Here is a 20169-nt window from a genome sequence, read left to right as displayed (position 1 = left end):
AAGATTTTATTTATTCATTTGAGAGAGAGAGCATGAGTGGGGGCTGAGGGGCAGAGGAAGAGGGAGAAGCAGGCTCCCCACTGAGCAGGGATCCCAATGTGAGGCTCAATCCCAGGACCCTAGATCATGATCTGAGCTGAAGGCAGACACTTAACTGACTGAGCCACCCCGGTACCCCTAGTGTGAAATGTTCTGAATGTATCTGTTAGATTCATCTGGTCCAATGTGTCATTCGAAGCCTTTGTTTTCTTGTTGATTTTCTGTTTAGATGATCTCTATATCTTTGTAAGTGGAGGTGTTAAAGTTCCCTACTATTACATCATTATTATCAATTAGTTCCTTTATATTTGTTATTAACTATTTCATGTGTTTGGGTGCTCCTATGTTAGGTGCATAAATATTTACAGCCGTTAGATCTTCTTGTTGGGTTGTCCCTTTTATGATTATATAGTGCCTTTCTTTGTCGCTTGTTACAGTCTTTGTTTTAAAGTCTATTTTATCTGGGGCACCTGGGTGCCTCAGCCGTTAAGCGTCTGCCTTCGGCTCAGGGCGTGATCCCTGCATTATGGGATCGAGCCCCGCATCAGGCTCCTCCGCTGGGAGACTGCTTCTTCCTCTCCCACTCCCCCTGCTTGTGTTCCCTCTCTCTCTGGCTGTTTCTCTGTCAAATAAATAAATAAAATCTTTAAAAAAATAAAGTCTATTTTATCTGATGTAATTATTGCTACTTTAGCTTTCTTTTGACATCCATATGCGTGATAGATGTTTCTCCACCCCCTTACTTTCAATCTGCAGGTATATTTAGGTCTACAATGAGTCTTTTGTATTGATAGTTCTGTATTTATTGCCATTTTATTACTTGTTTTATGGTTGTTTCTGAAGATTTTCTCTGATTCTTTCTTGTCTTTCATGGTTTGATGATTTTCTTTAGTGATATATTTGGGTTTCTTTCTCTTTATTCTTTGCATATTTATTAATGGCTTTGATTTGTGGTTACCATTATGTTTGTATAGCAGTTCATATTAAGTTGATGGTTGCTTAAGTTTGAGCCCATTCTTCACTCCCCTCCATATTTTAGTGTCCTATGGTGTCATATTTTACATCCTTTTATTTTATGAATCCTTTGATATTTACAGAAATGCTTATTTTTAATCCTTTGTGTTTTTTACTTTTCCATACTCACTTGTGTTCTTTCCATTCAAAGAGTTCCCTTTAATATTTCTTGCAGGGCTTATTCAGTGGTCATGAACTCCTTTAGTTTTTGTTTGAGAAACTCTATTTGTCCTTCTATTCTGAATGATAGCCTTGCTGGGTAGAGTATTCTTAGCTGCAGATTTTTCCCTTTCAACACTTTGAAGATATCTTGCCAATCCCTTCTGGCCTGCAAAATTTCTGCTGAAAAATTTGTTAATAGCCTTGTGGGGTTTCCCTTTTATGTAACTGTCTTCTTTTTCTCTTGCTGCTTTAAAATTTTTTTCTTTATCACTATGTTTTGCCATTTTAATTACTATGTGTCTTTGTATGGACCTCCTTGGGTTGATTTTTTTTTTTTGTGGGGCGTCTCTATGCCTCCTGGATCTGGATATCTGTTTCCTTCTCCCGATTAGGGAAGTTTTTAGCTATTATTTCTTCAAATAAATTCTCTGACCCCTTTTCTCTCTCTTCTTCTGGGATCCCTATAATGTGAATATTATTATAGAGTCACTGAGTTCCCTAACACTATTATCAATTTGCATAATTTTTTCATCTCATTTGCTCATCTTGGTTACTTTCCATTACTGTCTTCCAAGTCATTAATTCATTCTTCTGTTTCATCTAGCCTTTTATTTATTCCATCAAATGTTTTTTAAATTTCATTTATTGTGTTCATCTGATTCTTTTCTATCTCATTGTTAAGGATCTCACTGATGTCCTCCACTGTTTTCTCAAGTGCAGTGAGTATCTTTATGATCATTACTTTATAATGTTTTTTTTTTTTTAAGATTTTTTATTTATTTATTCGACAGAGAGAGAGACAGCCAGCGAGAGAGGGAACACAAGCAGGGGGAGTGGGAGAGGAAGAAGCAGGCTCATAGCAGAGGAGCCTGATGTGGGGCTCGATCCCAGATTGCTGGGATCACGCCCTGAGCTGAAGGCAGACGCTTAACCGCTGTGCCACCCAGGCGCCCCATATGATCATTACTTTAAATTCTCTGTCAGGCATATTACTTGTATCCGTTTCGCTTCGATCTCTTGCTGTGGTTTGGTCGTATTCTTTAATTTGGACATATTTCTCCATCTCCTCATTTTGTCTAACTCCCTGTGTCTGTTTCTGTGTGTTAGGAAAGTCAGCTACTTTTCCTGCTCTTGAAGGTAATGGCCTTATGAAAAAGAGGTCCTGTAGTGCCTTACAGTGCAGTGTCCTCTCTTGCCTAGGACCTGGCACTTTCAGGGAATGTCTCCTGTGGGTGTCGCCCATGCCTTGCTGTTGAGTCCTGCCCCCCCCTTTTTTAGTCCGGTTGTCTGCAGAGGCTCTCTTTGCCTGTTATTGGCAGTATTTGGTACCCAGCAGGGGTGGGGTGCATTTTAACTAGGTGTACACTGGCTGCTTGTGAAATGAGACCTGCCAACATAGCTGCTGCCATTGGAGCTGAGGTCCAGCAAAACACCCCTGTCAGGAGATGAGGCGTTGGTGGGGTTTGCACCAGTTTTCTGGGGGAGGGGCTCTGCAGTGTGGGCACTGAGGCAAGCATGAGTGGGAAGGGTGGATCTGCCAAAGTGCGGGAGGTGGGGCAGAGGGCTTGGTGTAAGCAAGTTAGATAGTGTCAGTGGTGCACTGGTTCCCACAGACAGCCTTGTGTTTATGCTGGGGGATGGGGGAGGGAAATGGTCCCTGCCAGCTCCTTTGTTCCTGGAGGGGTCTCCCAGTGATCCCTGCCTCTCTGGGACATGCTCTGAGATGAGTAAATCACTCTGAATCTCATCTACACTGGCAATTTTTAAAATTGCTGGTTCTAGGCTCTATCTGCATGGATAGCTGTTTGTCATGCTGTCTCTTTAAGGGTGGGGACACCTCTTCCTAATGCCTTCCAGGCTCCCCCAGGGCTGAGCCTGCTGATTTTTAAAATTCCAGGCTTTACGGTCCCACTGGTTGTAAGAACTCATGAAATTTGGCCCCTCTTGCTTTCAATGCCAAATATTATGGGGATTTGTCTTCCTTTGTGGGCTCCCCAGTGTGCAAGTCTGTTTTTTGCTCTTCTCTGCACCACTGGCTCCTTCCCCAGCACAGGTGGCCACAGTCCGTCTCGCTCCCCAATTGTGTTTTTCTACCTTCTTTGATGTGGTCTCTTCTCTACATTTAGTTTGGGAGTTTGCTCTGCCCATCTTCAGATCACTTTCAGGGTTATTTACACTGAAGTGAGTGTTACCTTGTTGTATCCATGGGAAGAGGCACGCTTAGGGTCCTCCTACTCTGCCATCTTCCCAGCCTCCTCAAATATCTTTTCTGAGATTTCTTTTCTTCTGGAAGTCTGATGATACAAATGTTAGACCTTTTGATATTGTCCCACAGGTCCCTGAGGTTCAGTTTACTTTCAATTTTCAATGTTTTTTCTCTGTGTGTTCAGATTGCATACTTTCTTTTTAAAAATGATTATTTACTTTAGAGAGAGAGCCCTGTGGGGGGAGGTAGAGGCAGAGGGAGAGAGAGTCCCTGGCAGACTCTGTGTTGAGCACAGAGCCCAACATGGGGCTTGATCTCATGACCCTGAGATCACAACCCGAGCTGAAACCAAGAGTTGGACACTTAACCAACTGTGCTACCCAGGTGCCACTCAGATTGCATACTTCATATTGATCTATACTCACATTCACTTATTCCTCTGCCATCTCCATTTTGTTCTTTGGATCATCCAGTGAATTTTTTTTTGTATCCAGCGAATTTTTAATTTCAGGTATTATATTTTTCAGCTATAACATTTTCCTTTGGTTCTTCATTATAGTTTCCATTTGCCAAAACTGGCTACCTTCCATTTGTGTCAAGAATGTTTGCAGTTACTTGTTGGAGGATGTTTGTAATTGTTTTAAAGTTTTCATCAGATAATTCGAGTATTCAGGTGATCTCAGAGTTGGCATCTGTTGGTTGTCTCTCCCCTTGATAATTGGTCATGATTCCCGGTTCTTTGTATGTCAAGTAATTTTGGATTATATGTTAGACATTTTAAATATTATGTTGTGAGACCCTGCATCTTGTTTCAATCCTATGGAGAATGTTGGCTTTTTGTTTTATTACACAATAACTTTAGTTAGGGTCAAGCTGTAATTTCCAATTTACCTTCTGTGGCTGTGGTTTTAAGGCCAGTTCAGTTTTCAAAGATTTTGTAGTGATATTCAAGTCTGTCCTGCATGTGCAGTTCTCAGGGGCCAGTCAGACTGGTGCCATGGTCTTTGTAGCTCAGCTATCAAAACCCCTGGTATGCTGCTTAAGGCCAGATCCACACATGCACAGTTCTGGGATAAGACCAAGTTTACACATAACTTTATGGAATCCCTTTCTTGATTTCCCCCCTTTCTACACTTTTCAGGAAGTCATCTTCCTGGTCTGCTGGCTTGAAAGGTGCACCTTTAGCATTTCCACTCTGACATGCCCTTCTTGGGACTTGGTCTGCCTCTGAGGACAGGTGGTGGGAAGATATGTAGAGTAAAAACAATATTGAGGGTTTACCACATACTTTTTGTATCACTATTCCTCTGGTCAAAAAGGATTTCCCTCTCTCAGATTTTTAGGTGCCGCCACTGCCATCATATTGTAGCTTTGGAACTTGAACTTACATGTGGGCAGGGCCAGGAGAGAAAAACAACAGTAGATCCCTCCAAACTCACACTCTTTCTATCCTATGGGGGTCCTTCCTCCCATTCCTTAGAACAGAAAGGGCTTCTCGTAGAGCTCTGACTGTCCATACCTGGTGCACAATTCTGGGATACAGGCTTCCTTTTGAGTCCAGTCTATGACATACAGAAGGAAAATAAAACCCAGGAAACTCATAGCTATGTTTGTTGTACTTTGAGTTTGGTCTCCAGCCCATTACCTTTTACTTTTGCCCATTACCTTTTACTTTTCAGAGGCCTCCGACAGCTGCTCTGTGCATTCTGTCTATGGCTTCTGGTTGCATTTACTGCAAGATGAAGGATGGGGTGTGCTTACTCCCCTTAACCAAATTTTAAAGTTCATCTTTTACTATTTTTAATTTTTCTTATTATTGTTTTATAGATGTTCTTTTTATATTCCGTATACAAGCTCTTTGTTAAATGTACATGTATTGTACATATTTTATGCCAGTCTAGGGCTTGACTTTATTTGATAAAGTCCATTTTAACAACTTGGGCTGTTTTAATTAGTGTTTTTTTTGTGTGTGCTGTCAAATCTTTTCCCACGTTCATAAAGATTCTCTCCTATGTCATCTTCTAGAAGTTGTATAATTTTAGCTTTATATTTAGGTCTATGATTCATCTAGAATTAATTGCATTTTCCTATCCATAAAAATTGTATATTTCTCTATTTAGATTTTCTTTAATTTCTCTCTGCAATATTTTGTTCTTTTCAGTGTACAGGTCTCACACATTTTTCATTACATTTCTCTCGAGCATTTTATGTTTTTATGTTATTGGAGGTGATATTTTAAAATCATCCATTGCTAGTAAATAGAAATACAATACATTTGACTTTGATGATATTCCTTTTTATACACATAACCAAATATACTTAGTTTATGTATCTGATCATTCTAATATGCCTTTTTGCAACCCGTTTTGCTAGCAGTACCTTTTACCTTAGGTATTTAGTAATTTTTACAATGATTTCACATTTACTTGAACTTTCTCCATGGAGATTCTTTGAGGCCTAGGTTGAAAGTGGATTTCTCTAGAAGGTTTTTTGATTATTTCTACCAGGTACCTGGGACTATATCAACCCAGGACTATTTAAAAGTTTCAGTGTAAAATAAATAGTACATTGGAGTATGAATTCAGATTACAAACTTGCGTAAGGTTCATTTTTGATCTTAGTGCCAATGTTAAAACATGCAAGATACACTGTTTTCTGTCCCTCCTTTGCATCTCATTTTCCATGCCCTGTCAAACCCCAGACCTCTGAGCCCTTCTTTGCCTTGTTGTAGCTTTCTGCTTGGATACCTATTAATATGCCAAAGGTGAGCCCATGCCAACCCTCTGATGTCTGGGAAATATGGATTACCTTTTCTAAAAACCACTTATCTCCACCTTTTCTGCACCTAGCCTTGGGCTTGGAAGTAAAAATACAGATGTGCAAAATGCACATGGCCTGTCTTCATGGCCCTCAGTTTGGGAGAAGGAAATAGTGACTTAATACTTATTAAGCCCTTGTCTTGTGTCAGCCACCATCTTGGTTCTTTCCTGTGTGTCACTTAGCCCTGGGGATGACCTTGCAGGGCAGGCTTTTTCATTGGTATTTTTGTAGATGAGGAAATCCAGGCCACAGGGGCTGTGGGTGACAAATGCAGCATTAGGGTTTGAGCCCCCTGTGGGAGCCTTCCTTTAAAGGGGAGGGAGAGGGACTGCCACTGCAGCCTGGTGATCTGCTGTCACCTCATTCTCTCCTAGAGGCTGTGCATGCCTGTGTACTGCAAGTACCAGTTCTTTAAGACTCCAGTTCACAGAACAGAGGGGCGGCCCCATGGAATCCACGTCCACTTCCAGGACATCAATGTCATCTTTCTTGGGGCAATGCAGCACAGTGACCTGAGGGAATACTTGGAGGGGCCCCCCATGGTGGTACAAGTTCATGACAGGGACCGCAAGTTAGAGGAGTATTTGCGGAAGCCCACCCTGTTTGGGGATGACCCCCTGGACGCATACCTCAACCTCCAGGCCCTCATCTCTCCGGAAGAGACAGAGAGCAACCCCTTTGAATCCCAAAACAAGATATGGGACCCTTATGGGGTTGCCCAAGTCAGTTTTGCCGACCTTCTTCTTGGCCACAAGTACTTGAACTTGGTCGTCCCCATCCACAGCTGTGAGCCCAAGCCCACACACCATGGCCAGGATGGCAGGAGCAAGAAGGCTGTGGGGTTTCGGGTCCCCACAGATGGCTTCCAGCACAAACCAATGCCCATGGGTAGCTACCTTGAGGCCAACTCTCTGCTCAAGCTGCGGGTGGACATCGCTGTGCCACTGCAGGCCAGGGCTGAAGCCCTTGACCCAGAACTTACAGGTACCCAGTTTGGCCGCATCATTTTCGTGTTTGACTCCAAGAAGATCTCCCTCCTCCACAGCCTGCTGCAGGACATCACCATGATCAATGCCAAGGCCCTTGATCTGGAAGCCTACCCTATCAGGAACATCCAGCAGATCCTGTCAGCCTTTAAGATGCGGGTGAAGATCCAGGAAAGGCAGGACCTGGATGTGCTCACTGGCTTCCACCTGCTGGATGGGAAGATCCACCTTCTCATTCTGGAGGGTTTGGCAGACCAAGGCTTGAAGCGGCTATGGGACAGCCATCAAAGCCGGTGGGTCGGTGGTTTTTTGTGTTTCATGTAAAAGTCATGGTGTCTAGATGCTGAGTGAGTGGAGTGGGGAAATCTTTTGAAGCCAGGCTCAGGTTTAGTGTCCTCATCTGTAAGAAGGATATGTTGATTCAGTTCCTCGTGGGGTTTACTATAGAGCGCTTCACAGGTCTCCATAATTGGCCTTGATCACAGGAGGAATTGCTTGTCTTTGGATGAAGGGAAGACTTTAGGGGCATGTAGAAGAGAGGGTGGTTCAGGAAAACGTGTCCTCCCTTCAGACTTCTGAGGGGCCTATTTGGCTAACAGGGAGAAGAAAGTTCTGTATGGCCCTAAGATGGACACCCCAGAGAAATAGATTTCCACTCAGTCTGAGGAAAACCTATCTGATTATTTTGAGGCTAGAGAAGCTGCCTAGGCTGCAGAAGGTTCCCCTTCCCTGATGGCTTTCAGGAGCACCTGATGACTGCTCAGTGGGAATATTGTAGAGGCAATTAAAGTTTCAGATTCTGGGCTGGAGCAGGTGGCCCCTTATGGTCCTTCCATTCTTTAGTTTGGGCTTCATGACAATTCGCTTTTCTTTTTGTTATTTGCAAGTATCCTAGTTTGAGTTTAAAGGCCCTCTTTTCTTTCTCTGTATTTTTTAGATTTTATTTTTTGAGAGAGAGAGAGAACAAGTGGGGGGAAGGGGCAAAGGGAGAGGGAGAAGCAGATTCCCCACTGAGCAGGCAGCCTGACTAGGGCCTTGATCCCAGGACCCTGAGATCATGACCTGAGCCAAAGTCAGATGCTTAGCTGACTGAACCACCCAGGCACCCCACAACCTCCATTTTTTAGTCTGGGAACTCCCCCTGTCTGTCTTCAGAGTGCAGATGTCCCAGGACCCAGATGCTGACAACAGCAGGTAGTCCTGAGGTTGAATCCATTCATCCAGGAGGGGAGAGCAGCCCTGTGGGGACCTATCTTGACGTGTTGGTAAGCCAAGAGGTGCTGTGGAGAAGCTGGCATTGTGTCTAGTTATCTGCCCAAGAGAACTGAAAACCTAGGTTCACACAAAAAACTTGTATGTGAATGTTCACGGCATCATTATTTATAATAATTAAAAAGTAGAAACAACTCAAATGTCCATTAACCAATGAACAAAATGTGACCTATTCATATAATAGAATAATATTCAGCCATGAAAAAGGAATGAAGTACTGATTTACGCACTTCAACATGGATGAAGCTTGGAAACATACTGAGTAAAGGAAGCCAGACAGAAAAGGCACCTGTTGTAGGATTCTATTTATGTGAAATGTCTAGAATAGTCAAATCCACAGAGATAGAAGATTAGTGGTTCCCAAGGTCTCAGGGAGGGATGAAGGAGAAGTGGGAAGTGACTGTGAATGGGTACAGTTTCTTCCTGGGGTGATGAAAATTTTCTAGAATTGGTATTTATGATTGCACAACATTGTTAATATATAAAGAACCATTTAATTGTATAATTAAAAAGCATGAACTTTCAACTAAAAAGGGTGTGAAGCAAAAAATCTGGCCTTGCCCAAAAGGTCTGGTCTTTGCTTTTGGCTTCTGGGAGATGATATATACTTAACAGGAATGTCTTTGCTTAGGTTGGGGGATGACTCCACCAGAATTTAGGATAGGATGACAACACCAGAACTGGAACCACCACACCTGATAGTCATAGGATAGAAGTTGGCCATGCCAGAAAGGCCACCAGTATGATCTAGGGTTAGGGCTTTGGTCTTGCAGTGTTAGTTGATCAAGGATGTGGAGAAATCAGAATTGTCATTCACTGCTGATAAGAATTAGATGAATTAGATGGTAGAGTCACTTTGGAAAACAGTCTGGCAGTTCCTCAAATGAATAAAAAGAGTTACTGTATAACCCTGCAGTCCCACTGCTAGGCAAATACGCAAGATAAATGAGAACTCATATGCCCACACTAAACAGCATATAATAAGGGCACTATAATAGCCATTAGGGGGAACAATCCAAATGTCCGTTAATTGATGTATGGCTAAACAAAATGTGACATATAAATACAGCGAACTGGTTTTGGACAAAAAAAGGGATGAAATACTGACTCACGCTACGACATGGGTGACACTTGAAAACAGTAAGTGAAGTGAAAGGAGCCAGTCACAGAAGATTGCACATTGGCTGAGTCATTTATATGAAATGTCCAGAATAGGCAAACCTGTAGAGACAGAAAGAGGATTAGCGAATACTTAGGGCTATGGGTCAGGGCGGGGGAGAGTATAGGGGGTGATAGGTAGTGGGTACAGGTTTCTTTTTTATGTGATAAAAAAGCTTGAAAATTGATTGTGATGGTGGCTGCATGTATCTGTGAATAGACTAAAAACGACTGAATTGTACACATTAAATGGATGAATTATATGGCATCTGAATTAAATCTCAATTGGAAAAGACCTCTAGTAGACCCCCCCAAAAAAAAAATCCATGAGGAAGGAGAAACTTTTCAAAAAATGGTGTTGGGAATCATTGTTTATCCATAAGAAAAAAGGAAAATAATTTCCTACATCAAACCATTGACAAAAATCAATTCCGGCTGAATTAAAAATCTGTGTATGTTTTCAATGTTTGAGATCATTATAGATTCACAGGAAGTTTAAGGAGTATGACAGAGATCCCACATGCCCTTTCCCCACAACAGTTACGTCTTCCTTAACTATGGTGCAGTATCTACCAGGACACGATGCCAGGGCAAATGTGTGTGTCGTTTGTGCCAGTTTATCCCATACAGATTTGTGTGACCACTCCCATAATGAAGATCTCGAAAGAGTATACCACCCCAGAGATCTCCCTCACGCTCTGTGTTTATAGTCCTGCCCACCCTCTTTAACGGTCCTGTTTTCCATCTCCTTCATTTTTTCATCTGTATGTAATCTTACATATTCATGGAATCATACTGTATGACGTTAGGAGTTTCCACTCGGCATGAAGTGCTAGAGATCCAGCCACATTTTTGCATGTACCAGTAGTTTGCTCCCCTTTGGTGCTGGGTAGTGGTTCACGGAGTAGACGTGCCACGGTTTCACCATCTATCTGTTGGGGGACATTTGGTTATTTCCAGTTTTTGATTATTACAAATGCAGCTGCCGTGAACAATAATGTACAGGTTTTTGTGTGGACATGTTTTCTTTTTAACTGAATTATAATTGGCTTACAATATTGTATTAGTTTCAGGTGTGCAAGACAGTGATTGATATTTTTATACAATGCACAGTGATCACCATGGTAGGTCCAGTCACCGTCTGTCACTATACAAAGTTATTATAATATTATAGACTCTATTCCCTATGCTGCACATTTCATCCCTGTGACTTATTTATCTTAAAACTGGGAGTTTGTACCTCTTAATCCCCATCACCTGTTTCACCCACTCCTCCCCCACTCCCAGCCCCAGCAGCTACCAGTTGGATCTCCGTACCTATGGAATGTTTTGTTTGTTTGTTCTGGTTTTTAGATTTCACATGTAAGTGAAATCATACAGTATTTGTCTTTCTCTGACTTACTTCACTGAACATAATACACTTTAGGTTCATTCATGTTGTTGCAAATGGCAAGATCTCATTCTTTTCTATGGCTGAGTAATACTCCATTACCCCCCCATCTTTATCCGCTCACCTACTGATGGACACAGGCTGCTTCTCTATCCTGGCTATTGCAGATAATGCTGCAATGAACATAGTGGTGCATGTATCTTTTTGAATTCGTGTTTTCATTTTCTTTTGGCTGAATACCCAGTAGTGGAATTGTTGAATGATAGAGTAGTTCTGTTTTTAGACGTTGAGGAATCTCCGTGCTGTTTTCCACGGTGGCTGCACCAGCTTACATTCCCACCCATGGTGCACGACGGTTCCCTTTTCTCCACATCCTCCATCACCAACACTTGTTATTTCTTGTGTTTTTGATAGTAGTCATCTGAAAGGTGTGAGGCGGTGTCCCATTGTGGCTGTGATTCGCATTTCCCTGCTGATCAGGGATGTTGAGATCTTTCCATTGTGTCTGCCATCTGTGTTGTCTTCTATTTGGCTCCTCTGCCCATTTTAATTTTTTTTTAAAAAGACTTTATTTATTTATTCGACAGAGATAGAGACAGCCAGCGAGAGAGGGAACACAAGCAGGGGGAGCGGGAGAGGAAGAAGCAGGCTCATAGCGGAGGAGCCTGATGTGGGGCTCGATCCCATGATGCCGGGATCACACCCTGAGCCGAAGGCAGATGCTTAACCGTTGTGCCACCCAGGCGCCCCTGCCCATTTTTAAATTGGGTTTTGTTGTTGTTGTTGTTGTTGTTGTTGTTGTTGTTGTTATTGAGTCATAGGAGTTCTTTAGACATTTTGGATACCGATCCCCTTTTGGGTATATTGTTTGCAAGTAGCTTCTCCTATTCAGTAGGTTGCCTTTTCTTGTTGGTTTCCTTCACTGCGCAAAAGCTTTTTAGTTTGATGTAGTTCCTTCTGTTTATTTTTACTTCTGTTGCCCTCGCCTGAGGAGACATAACCAGAAAAATATCATTTAGACCCATGTCAAACAGCTTATTGCCTGCATTTCCTTCTAGGAGTTTTATGGTTTTATTTACATCTTGAATCCATTTGAGTTTGTGTTTGGTGTAAGAAAGTGGTCCAGTTTCATTCTTTGCATATAATGGTCCAGTTTTCCCAGCACCATTTGTTGAAGAGACTGTTTTCCCATTGAATATTCCTGCCTTCTTTGTCATGCATTAATTGACATATAATCCTAGGTTTGTTTCTGGGCCTTTTATTGTGTTCTGTGTTTGTGCCACTGCCATACCGTGTTGATGGCTACAGCTTTGTATTATAACTTGAAATCTGGACTTGTGATACCTCCAGTTTTGTTTTTCCTTTTCAAGATTGGTTTGGCTATTCAGGGTCTTTTCTGGTTCTATAAAATTTTAGGATTGTTTGTTCTAGCTGGCGGAAGACATTAGTCTTTCCCCACTACAAGTATGATGTTAAGTGTAGGCTTTTTGGGGCTATCCTTTATCACTTTGAGGAAGTTCTACTTTGTTCCTAATTCACTGAGACTTTCCTAATTCTCTGGTTCACACAACTCACAAAAATCAATTCCAGGTAGATTCAAACCCATTTGGAATAATTATAGACTCACAGTCAGCTGCAAAAGTCATATAGAGTGATTCCATGCACCCAGTCCCTAATTTCCTCCAGCAGTGACATCGGACACAAGTAGAATGCCTTACTGATGGACGCAGTGCAGTCAACTAGACCACGTGCCTGGTCTTACTCCACCAGAAAAGAAAAATCGGTTTTTGAAAAGCAAAATGATAAAGCTTTTAGATGATTAGGATAAAGAAAGATTTCTTGAACAAGACAGAAGTACACAGAATAAAGGAAAAAGGTGCTGGATCTGACTACACTACAGTAAATAACTTCTGTTTGTCCAAAGATATCATAAAAATTGTGAAAAGACAGACTGAGAAAAAAATTATTTGCAATGCGTAGAGCTAGTACCCTGAATATGTAAAAATACCCATGAATCAATAAGAAAATGAAAACATGCCAAGGGAAGAGTGGGCAAAAGGCCTGAACAGGCACTTCACCAAAGGGGAAACCCTGTGACCGAACGCAGATGCGCCAAGGGGATAGACAGGGTCCGTACTGCCTTCCCTCATGTTCGAGGAGATGCGGGAGCAGCTCGTACCAACACAGGGGAGTGGGTATCGGGGTGTGTTTGGAAACTCTGCCAGGCTGGCCGTGCCCGCGAGCAGGGACTGGGAATGGGAGCAGGGGCAGGACAAGAGGAAAATGAGGCAGGTTTTTGCATTTTCACTGCTGAGATTTGGAAAGATCATCTATCTGATGTTTTTCTTTTTTCCAGATGATTTATTAGTAATGCATTCCTTTTGTTCATGTGTTTTTAAACAAGCAAAAAGAGAAAGAAAAAGTTCTGCCAAAGGGCAAAACCACAGAGCGTTCCAGGAGCCCGCAGAGCAGAGCTGAAGCCCTGCCCTGTGGCCTCCTTGCAGAATCACCAAGGCGGAACAGGGCACATATAAGGTGCTCCACAACTCCGTGCTGCGCTTCCGCCACCGCCTCTACGCGGACCTGGAGACCGTCCTGTACCAAGTGCACCTCTTCCAGCCGCTGTCACAGCTCATGAAGCACTGGGCGCTCTACGTCCGCAACAGCGCTCTGCACAGGGCCTTCCAGGCCCTGACCAGGTGCGCCAGGCTGCCCCCGGGATGAAGACCACCTCCCTGGGGTGGCCGGGGGGAGGGGGCGGTGCAGGGGCCCCTCCAGGGGCAGAGGCAGAGGGAGAAGCAGACTCCCTGCTGAGCAGGGAGCGGTGCGATACTCAATCCCAGGACCCTGGGATCATGGCCTGGGTCGAAGGCAGGTGCTTAATGGACTGAGCCACCCAGGCGCCTCAATTTAATTATTCTTTATGCCCAAAGGAGCCGAGCCAGGAGTGGAATACAGTTCTGAGGGACCCTGAGGCTGGTCATTCCCAGTGACTATTCCACATGCTCTCCCAACGGGGTTTCGGAAACACTGGGGAAAGAAGGGCAGTTTACTGGAACATAGGTCCCATGAAGCCATCCTCTCTGTTCTTGGGAAATAGCCTAGAACAGCCTGAGCAGTGAGTGAGGAGGACCAGAGCCAGATCCCCCAGGCCTGCGGGAATTTTCTCTACCAACTGAATGTTTGCTTTTGTTCGCTTCTTCCCTCCCCTCTGGTGCAGAAAGGCATCCTCCAAAGATCTCCATCTTCCACTGTGTGCGTGCCTTTCCCTGTGCTGTTCTTCTACTCCAGGGCTCCTGCCCCACCCCACCCCCCGCCCCCCGGACCCCAGGCCTTCTTCTGGTGACCTTGCGAAGCCGTGTACTCCTGCCGCTGGGTTGAGCGTGGCTCGTGCTCCAGGGGGGGGCCTTCTCCATTCATGGAGGGAGCAGGAGGCCCGAGCGAGGCACCCCCGGTTTGGAAGTGGAGACTGACAAAGGGTAGTGCTGTGAGGTCCCTGGGACCACGGCCAGCCTGTGCCGGGCCTTTGTGAGGTTAGCGAAGGACGGTGGCTGGTTCTTTCAGGAAGTCAGGAAGGGCAGACCTTCATCGGGGAGACAGTCCCCTCACTGTAGTCTGGGGCCCGGGGTGCCAACCATCTCTTTACACTTTAAAGCTGGCAACAGCCCTGGCCAAGAGTTGGCTCCCAGCTTAACAAATGTTAAGAGGGTGGAGCCAGGAGAGAGAGGCAGGAAGAGAGCCCAGGGACACCAGAGAGGAGGCTTAGTCCTATTAAGCCCCACCTCTCCACCCGCAGCTCGCCTGAGGGGCAGGTGTGGGTCGGGTACCCCAGAGCAGCAGGCTGAAGCTGCAAGTCAGGACGGGGGACGGCCCGGCGGGCCTCAGAAGGCTCCCGTGGGGCAGGTGCTGGAACATCTGGGTGCCGGAGCCCTGGCGGTCAGGGAGGGGACGCTGGGCCCTGCCCTGCCGTAGGGAGAGGGAAGAAAACTGTTTATGAAGCGCTCACGGGCATCCCAGGTGGCTGGATTCATCATGGCTTTATTCGCATCTGAAAGGTCAAGGGGTGGGCCAGGGACCTGAGGTGGTCCTCAGGCACCGCCTCCCGCTGGAGCACAGAGGGTCAGAGACAGCGCAAGTAACCGCCGCCCCCACGAATCGGCGTGACCCAAGTGCGCAGGGCGCCCCGGGAGAGGGCGGCGGGGAGGACTCTCAGGCCGAGGGTGCGGGACCCTCTTCCTGCGGGAGCTCTGAGATCCACACCCCTGATGGCTGGCTGGTTGGGGTGGCTCCCCAGTGGGGTGTGGGTTGGTGACAGGCTGGGAATAAGGCCCCAGTAGCAGAAAAATAATCAGAGTGGATTGTGGGAAGCCTTTAACTTCTGGGGGCTGGGAGGAGAGCGAAAGGGAGGCATTCTTTTTGTGGGCTCGTCCGGGTGGAATCCAAGCTTTCGCATCTCTGAGTCCTGTGCTCTGGGACGAGCTCAACAACTCCTGCGCTTCCTGCTCTCTTGGAAAATGGGACTGGTTTGACGGGCTTTGAAAGGGAGGTGAGGCCCCGCGGGTGGCCCTCTGCCTTGCAGGGTCTACCGCATCTGCCATCACAGCACCAGGCTCAGGGAGGTGATCACCAGGGACCTGCTGCCATCCTCCGCCATGGTCAAAGACTTGAGCCAGGAGCTGGGGCTGCCCATTTCGCGAGATGACCTCACAGACGGAAGACTGATGGTCTTGCCATCTCAGCCCGCCCCCTGTCTTGAGCGCTTCCTAAGTCGGAAATCCACCCTCGCTTACGAGATCCAAGCCCACAGGGACAAATACCTGCAGTGGCGGAACACCATGGTGCTAAAGGACAGAGGCCGGGAGCCCAGCCTGGTCCAGGTGGGCCCTCTCTCTTCCCCGGGTCAGGGGTCCCAGGCCTCGGTGCCACCTGGGCCTGTCCATCGCCAGCAGGGAGAGACCGGCTAGATGACCGGTTCCTGTATCTGGTCTCCTGGGATCCCGGGCAGGGTGGGCAGGGAGTGGGGGCTGCGGGGCTGAACCGAGCAGAAGTGCGCCCAGCCTGCAGGTCCCCAGCCTCCCTGAAAGTGAGAAGAATGCTTTTAGGTGTTATCACCTTTACCTTGCCCCAGAGATCGTCTTGAAGGAAGAACTGGGGTGTGTGTATGTGTGTGTGTGTGCGCACGCGCAGTAGGGATCTAAATTCATCTTTTTGCATGTGGATAGCATCACTTTAAAAAAAAAAAGATTTATTAGAGAGCGGGAGAATGCGTGGGAGGGGCCAAGGGAGAGAGAATCTCAAGCAGAATCCTAGCTGATCACAGAGCCTGACTCGGGTCTCAATCCCACGACCCTGAGATCACAACCTGAGCTGAAATCGAGCTGGCCTCTTAACTGACTGTGCCACCTAGGCGCCCCTCTGGCACCACTTTTCGAAAAGATGAACTCTTTCTCCCCCCTCGCGCACCAAATTGCCTTGGCCACTTTGTCAAGAATCAAATAACCACAAATGCAGGAGTTTATTTCTAGGCTCTGTTAATTCCATTGACTTAGATGCCTGTCCTTAGACCAGCCCCTCATCATCTTGATTACTCGAGTTTTACAGGCAGTTTTGAAATTGGGTTGTGGAAGTCCTTTAACTTCTTTTTCAAAATTGTTCGAGTATTTTGGGTCCTTCACATTTCTGTATAATTTTAGGATCCACTTGCCAATTTCTACAAAAAACAAAAACAAAAAACCCAAACTCGTGGGGATTTTCATAAGGCTTGTGTTGAACCTACAGATCATTTTTGGGGAGAATTGCCATAATGTCAGTTTTGAAGCTGTTAATCCATGAACATGGAATGTCTGTTCTTTTATTTAGGTCTTCTTTAATATTCTTCTGTAAGTTTTGTAGTGGTCATGTGTAAGTCTTACACCTCATGAAATTAAGGCTGTTATGAACGGAATCATTTAAATTTTTGAATTGTAAGAATATAGAAATCCAATTTTTAGAAATGTAAATTCAGTTAGCCAACATACAGTAGTGCATCGTTAGTTTTTGATGTGCTGTTCAATGATTCATCAGTTGCATGTAACACCCAGCGCTCATCACATCACGTGCCCTCCTTAGTGCCCATCACCTAGTTACCCCATCCCCTACCCACCTCCCCTTCCTCAACTCTCAGTTTGTTTCCCAGAGTCAAGAGTCTGTCATGGTTTTTCTCCTCTGATTTCTTCCCATTCGGTTTCCCCTCCCTTCCTCTATAGTCCTTTGTGCTATTTCTTACCTTGTATATTGATTTCATATCCTGAAATCTCTTGAAGTGGGATCACGTCATCCGTGGGTAAAGGTCATTTTACTTCTTCCTTCCCAATCTGGATACCGTTCCTTCTTTTCTGCATTAGTCTCTGCAGATTGCCATACAAACCACCACCACAGGTTGGATGGCTTCAACATCAGAAATTATTTTTCTCACAGTTCTGGAGGTTGGGAAGTCAAGATCAACATGCTGGTAGAGTAGGTCTCATTCTGAGGCTTCTTCTCTTGGCTTGTAGGTGACTGCATCTCCCTGTGTGCTCTTTGAGTGCAGGTGTGGGGAGAAAGTGGGCTCCCTGGTTCCTCTTCTTATAAGGACGTTAATCCTATTGGATCAGAGTCTCCCCCCGCCCCAGCCATGGCTCATGTAACCTCAATTACTTCCTTATCCAAGTGCAGCCGCATCGGGGGTTAGGGATTCAACGTATGAATAGGGGGTGGGGGCATTCTTTCCATACCTCTCCCCTTTTACTGTTAGAGCCTCTAGTATGAAGTACAGTGTCATGTAGCAGCGGTAAGAGCAGACGTGCTCGTTTTCTGTCTGATCTTGAGGGGAAGCCATCCTTGAGCATTAGGTTGGATCTTACCTGCAGCTTTGGGGTGCGCTTTGTCAAGTTGATGAAGCTCCCTCGTGGTCTTAGTTTGTTGAGTTTTTATCATGAATAAACGTTGGATTTTGTCAAATGCTTTTTTCTCTGCATATATTGTGGTTCTCTATTACGGTATATTACATTACTTGATGTTTGATGTTAACACAATCTTGCATTCCTGCGATTCATTCCCCTGGGTCATGGCACATGTCTTTCATCTGTGTGTTTCTGAATTTAGTTTGCTAATATTTTGTATTTTTCTAGTGATAGTTTTGTCTGACCTTGGTACCCGTGTAATATTGGCCTTGTAAAATGAGTTGGTGTTTCCTCCCCTTCTGTTTTCTGGGAATATGTGAAATGTTGGCATTCGCCCTCTCAGTTTTTGGTTGATCTATCCAGTGAAGCCATCTAAGCCTGAGCTTTTCTTGGTGGGTAAATTTTAAATGACTAATTTGATCTCTTTACTTGTTGTAAGTCTATTCAGATATCTCTTAAGATAGATAATTTGTGTCTTTCTAGAAATTTGTCCATTTTGTCTAAGTTACCTAGTTTGCGGACATATGGTTGTTTATAGAATTCTCTTATAATCCTTTTAATTTCTGTAACGTCAGTAGAATGTCTCCTCTTTCACTCCTGATTTTACTAATTTGTATCTTTTCCCCTTCTTTCTTGGTCAGTCTAGCTAAAGCTTTGCCGATGTTGGTGGTCTTTTTGAAGAACTGTCTTTGGAGTTCGTTTTATCTATTTTTCTAATTCATGTTTTTCCACTTTAAACTGCATTATAATTTCTTCTTTCCTTATTTGGGTTCAATTTGTGACTCGAGTTTCCTAAGGAGTAAAGTTAAGTTTTTGATTTGGATATTTTTTTTTTAAGATTTTATTTATTTGAGAGAGAGAGAGTGCTCGTGAAAGAGAGCATGAACAGGGGAGAGAGGGAGAGGGAGAAGCAGACTCCCCACTGAGCAGAGAGCCTGATACAAGGCTTGATCCCATGACCTAAGCCAAAGGCAGCCACTTAACCAACTGAGCCACCCAGGCGCCCCTGATTTGGATCTTTTTTAAATACATGTATTTACACAGCTACAAATTTCCCCCTAAACACTACTTTAGATGCATCCCGTAAACTTGGTTTGTTGTATTTTCATTTTCACTCACCACAAAATATTTAATAGTGTCCATTGTGGCTTTTAGAAATTTAGAATTTAATTTTTTGTGATTGGAGAACATACCTTGTATGATTTCTGTCCTATGAAATTTATTAGTTTGTTTTATGGCCTAGATCCATCCTTAGGCTTGAAAGGAATATATATTCTTCTGACACTGGGAGGAATGTTATATAATGGGATATTATGTTGTGCAGGTCTTTTGTGTCATTGATTGTCTTTCTAGTTGTTCTATCAGTTGTTGGGATTGAGGTATTAAAGTCTCTTGGTTGAATCATCTATTTCTCTTTTCAATTCTGTCGATTTTTGCTTATTATATTTTGGGGCTCTGTTGTTAGATACGTTTGTGTTTATAATTATATCTTCCTGATGAACTGACACTTTAATCATTATGAAATGTCCCTCTTTGCTTCTAGTAACATTTCTTAAGAACCATTTTGTTTTATGTTAGTGTACGCACACCAGCTCTCTTCTGGTTTGCATACTACATATTTTTTTCACCCCTTCTTTAACCTTCAAACTGTTTGTAGCTTTGTATCTAATACGTGTCTACTTTATTTTATTTTTATTTTTTTTAAAGATTTTATTTATTTATTTGACAGGGACAGCCAGCAGAGAGGGAACACAAGCAGGGGAAGTGGGAGAGGAAGAAGCAGGCTCCTAGCGGGGGAGCCTGATGTGGGGCTCGATCCCAGAATGCTGGGATCACGCCCTGAGCCGAAGGCAGACGCTCACCGACTGCGAGACCCAGGCGCCCCTAATACGTGTCTACTTTAAATAGAAGATGGCTGGATCCTTTTTTAAAAAATCCAGTCGGACAATCTTTGCTGTTTGATTGTCCATTTATGCATAATATAATTATTGATAAGGTTGGATTTATGTCTTCTGTTTTTTAAAATATATTTAATATTGATTTTGATCCTTTGTTCCTTTACTGCCTCCTTTTGTGTTGAACAGATATTTTTAGTGCACAATTTTAATTCCTTTATTGAATTTTTTCCTTAAAAAAGTTATTTCTTAGTAGTTTCTCTAGGAGTCTTCTATAATATGCATCTTAATCACAATCTACTTTAGA

The 20169-nt window shown here is 44.2% G+C and overlaps 1 protein-coding gene across 1 annotated transcript in view; it reads left to right on the top strand.

Moving 5' to 3' along the window:
• The window catches only part of CFAP92 (cilia and flagella associated protein 92 (putative)), a 71433-nt gene that overhangs the window by 35469 nt on the left and 15795 nt on the right, over positions 1 to 20169 (top strand). Inside the window, exons 10-12 of the mRNA XM_034658861.1 lie at positions 6616 to 7520; positions 13552 to 13746; positions 15627 to 15924. Of these exons, the coding sequence (XP_034514752.1) occupies positions 6616 to 7520; positions 13552 to 13746; positions 15627 to 15924 (1398 nt within the window). The remainder of the gene's footprint in view (positions 1 to 6615; positions 7521 to 13551; positions 13747 to 15626; positions 15925 to 20169) is intronic.

Source organism: Ailuropoda melanoleuca, chromosome 4 (genome assembly GCF_002007445.2).
Source record: "Ailuropoda melanoleuca isolate Jingjing chromosome 4, ASM200744v2, whole genome shotgun sequence".
Taxonomy (NCBI): Eukaryota; Metazoa; Chordata; class Mammalia; order Carnivora; family Ursidae; genus Ailuropoda; species Ailuropoda melanoleuca.
This window is presented reverse-complemented; position numbering and strand designations above follow the sequence as displayed.